The sequence below is a fragment of the Gossypium raimondii genome, chromosome 5 (assembly GCF_025698545.1).
Source record: "Gossypium raimondii isolate GPD5lz chromosome 5, ASM2569854v1, whole genome shotgun sequence".
Lineage (NCBI taxonomy): Eukaryota > Viridiplantae > Streptophyta > Magnoliopsida > Malvales > Malvaceae > Gossypium > Gossypium raimondii.
The window spans coordinates 39,454,556-39,462,328 of record NC_068569.1 but is presented as its reverse complement, the minus strand read 5'-3'; the positions used below and the strand labels follow the sequence as shown (position 1 = coordinate 39,462,328).

The 7,773-nt window shown below is 30.4% G+C and overlaps 1 protein-coding gene across 1 annotated transcript; it reads right to left on the bottom strand.

Annotated features, from left to right (window-relative positions):
• Positions 1-505: 505 nt before the first annotated feature.
• LOC105767636 (S-protein homolog 5) lies at positions 506-898 on the bottom strand. Its single transcript, XM_012587208.2, has one exon. It carries the CDS (start codon positions 896-898, stop codon positions 506-508), a length of 393 nt encoding a protein of 130 aa, XP_012442662.1.
• Positions 899-7,773: the final 6,875 nt, after the last annotated feature.

Genomic DNA, 7,773 nt, shown 5'->3' with positions numbered 1-7,773 from the left:
TAATTTTAGAATTAGAACAAGTATAACAAATTTTGTAAGCATTGAAGGTAAATTTATTAAAATTTTAAATTTAATATTGAATTGATAAAATATGTAAATATTAAGGTGGTAAATTTATTATTAGGTAAATAGAAAAAGGCCCAAATCAGCTTTCTGTTAACTAAATAACTATGAGGGATTAAAATTTAAAATTTAAAATTTATTAATGATGTCGAAAATTTTTAAAGTTAGGTGACTAAAATAGGTCATTTTCAATATATATATATATATATATATAACTGCTATCATAAACATGAGATCGAAAATAAGTAAAAAATTAGACAAAATTACGTTGCGCCCTAGAAAGATATTTATCTTTTGCATAGATCTTAATTTGCACTCATAAGTCATTACCCATTCTTTTATTTGAAAGCAATAATCAGTACATAAATACGACACAAGTAAGAGATGTTGTGGCTTATCCATTTAAATGAAATAAAGTCTTTATTGTGAATAGTGAGAGTGATTAAGCATCAGTGTTCCAAGAGTAACAAGTAACCTTCTTGTATTCAACCAAACATGGACCCTCGGGCTTAACATTCCACAAGCAATAAGTACAAGTATCTCTCTCTGATGTATAAATGTCGAACCAATGCATTCTTCCATCCCATTGCATGCTGCAGTAAAACAAAGTAGTCCCAAACAAGTTTGGGCGAAACTTGAACTCGTAATAGTTGCGGAAAGCCAGAAGGTGAACACCGAGATCATCGTCCTTCGATTTGCAATGGACGGTGAGATCCGTCCCATTTTGCAAATAATTATAAATTAATACATCCACTTTGTGTCGCGGGAGAATCGCTTCACTCGCAACGAAAAGATGCATTAGAGACAGCAACCAGTTGATTGGCGAAGCATTCATGTTTGCTTCTGATGGTCAGCAAATTGCAAAAGAGCTTAAAAATGATTTTAAAGTGAAACGGGCTGCTCTCATTTGCGTATTTGGAAATAATCATATATAATTGAGGCTATTAACCAAATAAGGTATCCTATTTATTTAGATGAAAATAAAGATGCTATTTAATATTGTAATACAACTATGGAAACACTTCCAAATATTTTATGCGAAATTGGAAGTAGACCCCTTCGTGGTTGAGCTTATCCGTTCGGAGAAGTTTGTGGGAAATAATTAGGTTCGAAAAAAAAAAATAAGGTAAAAAAATTAATTTGGTTTAAAATAATTTTTGAGCTTGAGTTTAAGTGCAAACTTTCAAGTTTCAAGTCTTGTCTAGCCTAATCCGACCATTTTCAATGTTTATAATTTATTATATTATGTTATTATATATTATATAATTTATAACACAAAAAATTGAATCTATATTAATATTAAAATGTTAACATTCCTATATATAAAATTTTAATAAATAAAAAATTAAATTAAAAATAATATAAATATTTTATAATTTTTAAATAATATAAATATTAAATTAAATTAAAATTTATTAATATTTAAAAATATTAACATTCTATATATAAAAAAATGTTACTACCATGTTTAAGCTCGACTCGATCGACCAATGAACACCTCTAATTCAAATGAATATTTTAGTGTTACTGTTATAAATTTAATCTATATCTATTAAGATAAAAGATGGCTAATTAACACATACTAGATTCCAATTTAGGTTACTAACACATAATTACAAAGGTAGTAATCTATAATACAATTTAACCATGTAAACTAATTAATCTACCTTTAAAATAACCAAATTATCTAATATCAATTAAATTTGCATGCTTAATAAAAATCAACACATAATTTACTATTCACAACAGGTATTCTCTCAGTATCAACATAATACAATCACATGAAATTCAAATAAAAACAATTTTTTCGAGTATATAAAACAAAAATAACAAACAAAACAAAGCAAACAAATAAACTAAAAATCTATGTACTCCATAAAACTTGATCGCGCCTCGGTGTGCATGCACCGAGGCTATATAAACAATGCAAATAAAAGATATGGAATTGCGGTGTACTGCAAGTGTACAGGTCAAATTGTAATATAGTTTTAATTTACAACAAAATATGAAAGTATTCTAAGGATCATACCCAAGAGATTGCCAGAATTGGAAAACGTTGCTACTAAATTAATTATTTGAAATCTAGTATTAATCTTATTGAGTTACTAATTAGTAGTGCGAATCTAGAATCAAATTGAAGCAAAACTTATTATAATTTACTAACTACTAAAGAAATTCATAGTCCCCAATTAAACAATGCGAAGATCAATTAAATAATTAACTACTAATGAAGCCAAAATCCTAACCCGATTGTATTGTTACTACCCTTACCTAGAAATACCCTTTCGATCTCTTTTTGCTTAAGGATTACCACCTAAGATATCCTTTTGGTCTCACTTATAGGCACATTCACCAAATTGATACATGAAAGAATCTTTTTTTGGTCATATCTGTCTAGATATTCTACTAGAGGCGTCATTTTTAGTATTCTAGCAATTTGGCAAAATCAAATAACAACCAATTAAATCAAAATAAATCCCAATCAAATAATCGATTAATTAATCAATTAAGTCATACAAGATATTAATGAAAGCACACAAACTCATTCTCATCACAACAAACATTTCATCAAACAAATGACAAAAGAAAATATAAAAACGAGATAGAGTGGATAAAATTCTCATTGATGGAATCTGGTTGGTTGTGAAGTCTTGAATTGTCTTCAAATGCAATGTTTGATCGAAAAAAAGGAATTTAATACGAAGACTAAAATAAAATAAAGAAAAAGAAACTAATACAAAATTATTTAAAAAGAAAACCTAACCTAAAACTAATCTACTTACTAACTACTGACTACTCTATTGAACTCTACTGAACATCTATTGAACTCCCCTTAATTTTGACTAAAATGTAGATTATATAGTTAGGAATTCAAGGACCAAAGTGCCCCTCAATTTAATATAGAAAGTAGGGTTTAGAGATGAAAAATGAACCCTAATTGCACTTAAAATTGAAGTCAACACGCACAGGAAGTCGTCGTGACGTCAGGTGTTTCCCCGTTGCAATGTGGAGTCTTTTTTGCCTCTTCCTTACATCTTTCTTTAGTGTCGCAACTTCCATGGCCTATTCTCACCACATCAGTAGTAGTTTAATCCTAGAAGTTGCATCTTTATATCCTGATCCATCCTCCATAACCACATAATTCTTATTAGCTATAAAATACTATAAAAACTACTACAAATTATACTTTGAGTACTTAGACTCTAAAAACATAAATTATTAATAAAATGACTCGATTTTACTTAGAAACATGCTAACATAAGTGTAAAAGGAATAGAAAAAATGATATATTGATCGCACCCTAGTGTGCATACACCGAGGCTATAAATGTAATAATTCGATTTCCAATGGTATAAAAAATTACAGGTTTGAGACATCACTTTCGTAAATCGAGTCCGTAAATATTAAATAAAAAATATTTACGAAGTTTTTATATAAGTAAAGAGAAATTTGAATAGTCAATTTAGCTAAAATTGTGATTAATTAAGGCATAGGTACTAAATTGTAAAGTCCAATCGCTATAGATTTTTAATTAGGAAGTGACATGGAAACTTAAATTAAAATTAACCAAAGGTCCAAATAAAAAACTAAACCATGTTTAAATATAAAGTAGTGGATGGTAATGTTAATAATTGATTAATTAAGAAAAATTTGATTTATTTAACATAAAACATGATTTATTAGTTACTTACAACTTAACCCATTTATAAAAGACAAAATTTTGGTGGAATGAGAGATAACTTCATCCCTTCCAACTGGACACCAGAACAAAATAAAGAGCTTGATGCCATTTTAGGTTTTTGGAAGCTTTTGGTTCTTTATTCAAGTAAGACTCTAGTCATTTTTATTTGATTTTTATAGATTTTTTTTATATTGGAAGCTTGATTAAGCTAACCCAAGGATCAATTTGAGGAATTAGTGAAGTTTTGATGAGATGCAATTTTTGAAAATTGAAAGTTTTAGGTGTTAAATTAATAGAAACTAAGTTTAGTTTAAGAAACTGACTAAATTGTAAAGCATGATTGATAGTTTTGTATATTAGGGACAAAATTGAATAAAATGTAAATTTTATAGTAGGAATAAGAAATAGAATATCCCTAATGAGTAACTGTGAAATCAGATTTCAATCCGGAGTGTTAAATTGAAAGTTATGTTAGTCATAATTTTAGGGGCTAAGTTGAATAAATTGCAAAACTTGTATAAATTGTTAATTGATCTCGAATTGGTTATTTGATAGAAATTGTTAATTGATAGAACTATATGTTTTGTAGTTATTTGTAGCAAACGTTGATCTGAATCCGTCGAGAAGGAAAGGATAATCCAAAGTCGCTGATGACTAGCTCAAAATTCCGGTTTGTATTTCTATAATTCAGGAACCATTTATTTTCTGCATAATCATGACATCTTTGTACTATCTGGAATTTGAGGTGAGTTATTGATGATTTGCTGAGCTGATTTGATGTGATTAAGTTTGATTATCAAGATAGATACTAAATTGAATAGAACCAAAATTTTATGATTTGATGGATATTTGAAAATTTGTATGATATTGAGTTAAAGCATATTGTGTTATATGATAAATTGAGAATAAAAAAATGTGAATTGATATAATTGTAATGGATCAAAAATTGGTTACCCTATTAGTTGTTCGGACCAAGTCAGATGTAGTTGGCATGTAATAGAGTCGGGATGTTGATTGAAAATTGTAATGCGATTTGTGCAAGTGTACACAGTCGTTCAAGTAATAAGTAAGTAAAATGAGATATTGTAATAACCCAAACCCATCTCCGTCGTCGGATTAGGGTTACAAAGTATTACAAAACAATTAGAAACATTTGAGCATTTTATGAATCAATATAATAATCACATTACAAACCATTTGCACTCATGTACAACGTCCCTAAATCAAGCCCTCGAGGCTCTAAAAATAACCTAGAAAGAATTTGGGACAAATTTGAAATAGTTTGGAAAGTTTAGTAAAAATATGCAAAATTTGTAAAACAGGGATCACACGGCCGTGTGGTTAGGCTGTGTGCCTCACACGGCTGAGACACACGCCCGTGTCTCAGGCTGTGTACCAATTGAACTAGGGATACACAACCGTGTCCCAGCCTGTGTCCTCACCCGTGTAACTCTTTGAGTAGGGTCATACGCTCGTGTGCCAGGCCATGTAACTCTCTGAGTTACCCCATATGCCCGTGTGCTAGGCCGTGTGTTAGGTCATGTAACTCACTGACTTGCACCCTAAAAAACTCATCAGGTGACACACGGCCGTGTCACCAAGCCGCATCTTAAGCCGTTAGAACCCAGAATGAACCTTAAACAACAAGTTTACCAATTCAAGGTTACTTAGGCTCTAAGTAATCCATTTACCAGCCAAAAGACCTATTCAAAGTGACATTAAACAAGCTAAAAACATGCTAAATCAACAATCCTAAGTGCTTAACCAATGTATCTTCATTGATACCACAAGTATATACAATTTTACAACAAAAAGAAATATCATTCAAAGAATGTTAAATCACACCATTTAACATTCAACCAATATGTCAAACTTAGGCACCTCAGTCACAACATTCCATTAACACATACCATATATTTGCACTAAAACATCTTTCTTAGTTCATATATCATATTAGGTTAACTACTTGCACTTTAAATCATACTTTAACATTTTACATATCAAAACAATAAGGTGACATACGACCGTGTTGCCAGGCCGTGTGTCTCACATGGTCATGTCTAAGGCCGTGTGAACCCAAAATGAACCTTAATCAATTAGTTTACCATTTCAAGCTTACCTGGACTCTAAAAAATCCATTTACCAGCCAAAAGACATATTCAAAGTGACATTAAAAAAAGTTAAAAACATGCTACATCAATAATCCTAGGTGCCTAACCAATGTATCCTCATTGATACCACAAGTATATACAATTTTAGAATAAAAAGAATTATCATTCAAAGTAGGTTAAATCACATCATCTAACATTCAACCAATATGCCAAACTTAGGCACCTCGGTCACAACATTCCATTAATACATACCATATATTTGCACTAAAACATCTTCCTTAGTTCACATATCATATGAGGTTAACTACTTGTACTTAAAATCATACTTTAACTTTTTACATATCAAAACAATAAGGTGACATACGGTCGTGTCTCAAGTCGTGTGAACCCAAAATCAACCTTAAACAACTAGTTTACCATTTAAAGGTTACTTGGACTCTAAGTAATCCATTTACCAACCAAAAGATCTATTCAAAGTGACATTAAACAAACTAAAAACATGCTAAATCAACAATCCTAAGTGTCTAACCAATGTATCCTTATTGATACCACAAGTATATACAATTTTACAACAAAAAGAACTATCATTCAAAGTATGTTAAATCACACCATCTAACATTCAACCAATATGCGAAGCTTAGGCACCTCAGTTACAACATTCCATTAACACATACCATATATTTGCACCAAAACATCTTCCTTAGTTCACATATCATATGAGGTTAACTACTTGCACTTAAAATCAGACTTTAACATTTTACATATCAAAACAATAATAATGACATACAAGCCGAAATGAACGTTCCAAAAACTACCAAAAATAAGTGGATAGTGTGACTTGAGTACCGATTCGACCGTCAAACCTTTAGAGTATCTACAAGAACAGAAAATAACACAAGAAAGCTTATTGAAGCTTAGTAAGTTCGACGTGCTAAAACGATAAATCTTACCGAAGTAATTAAAATAAAATTTTCAATATTAATACAACCATATGTGTTCCTTTTCATCCACAATCTAAACCAGGTGAATTGGAAAAATTCAATTCAAAGCTCAAATACATGACATAACCATCAGAATTACTAAACATGTTAAATTACAGAGATTTACAATCCGATGAATGACTTACGGATATGAGTACATTGATATTACAACTGAACCACACCAAATGCTCATAAGAGCTAATCCATCTGGTAACATGCCAGATGCTCATATGAGCCAGTCCACCCAATAACACACTAATGGCTCTGAATAGCTAGTCCAACCGAAAACACACCAAAACAAGGAGTATAACATGAGAGTTCCCAACAAATGTTGAGCCTCAGTCTACTCAGGAAACATATATATATCGCTTCACAACAATCTCCACTCCAATCCCCTATAACACACCATATCTCGATTGTACTCTATCCTGCATTCTATCCGATCCAAGTATCAAATTTCAACAACTTTTCTCAAATAACTTTACATTATTTATACTCAAATATATCTATTATATCTCATTATATCATCAAGTATTTCATATAGTTGTTAAATTATAAACTATACGAACTTACTTGGACTGAATTGTAGTAGTTGCAGAAATTTAGGGACTAATCTGTAAATTCTCCATTTCTACGTATATCAACAGGGTCTTTATCTAAAATGTAAATTTTCTCAATTATTAGCTTCCATTTCACCTTCCAATTCACTTTCATTTTATACCCTTTTATTTCTCAAATTTAAGCAATTACCCCAAAATTTTACAACTTTTGCAATTTAGTCCCTTAACCCAAAAATCATAAAATTAACCATTTTTCTCAAGTAAAAATTTTAGCAGAATATACTAGGCCTTTAAGCAGTCCCTACCAAACATCAAATTCACAATCAAACCCTGAAAATTTTGACATTTTCATAATTTAATCTTTAAATAAAAAACTA

Excerpts from the sequence above, each read along its gene's own strand:
- LOC105767636 (XM_012587208.2), bottom strand. The coding sequence starts at position 898 with ATGAATGCTTCGCCAATCAACTGGTTGCTGTCTCTAATGCATCTTTTC.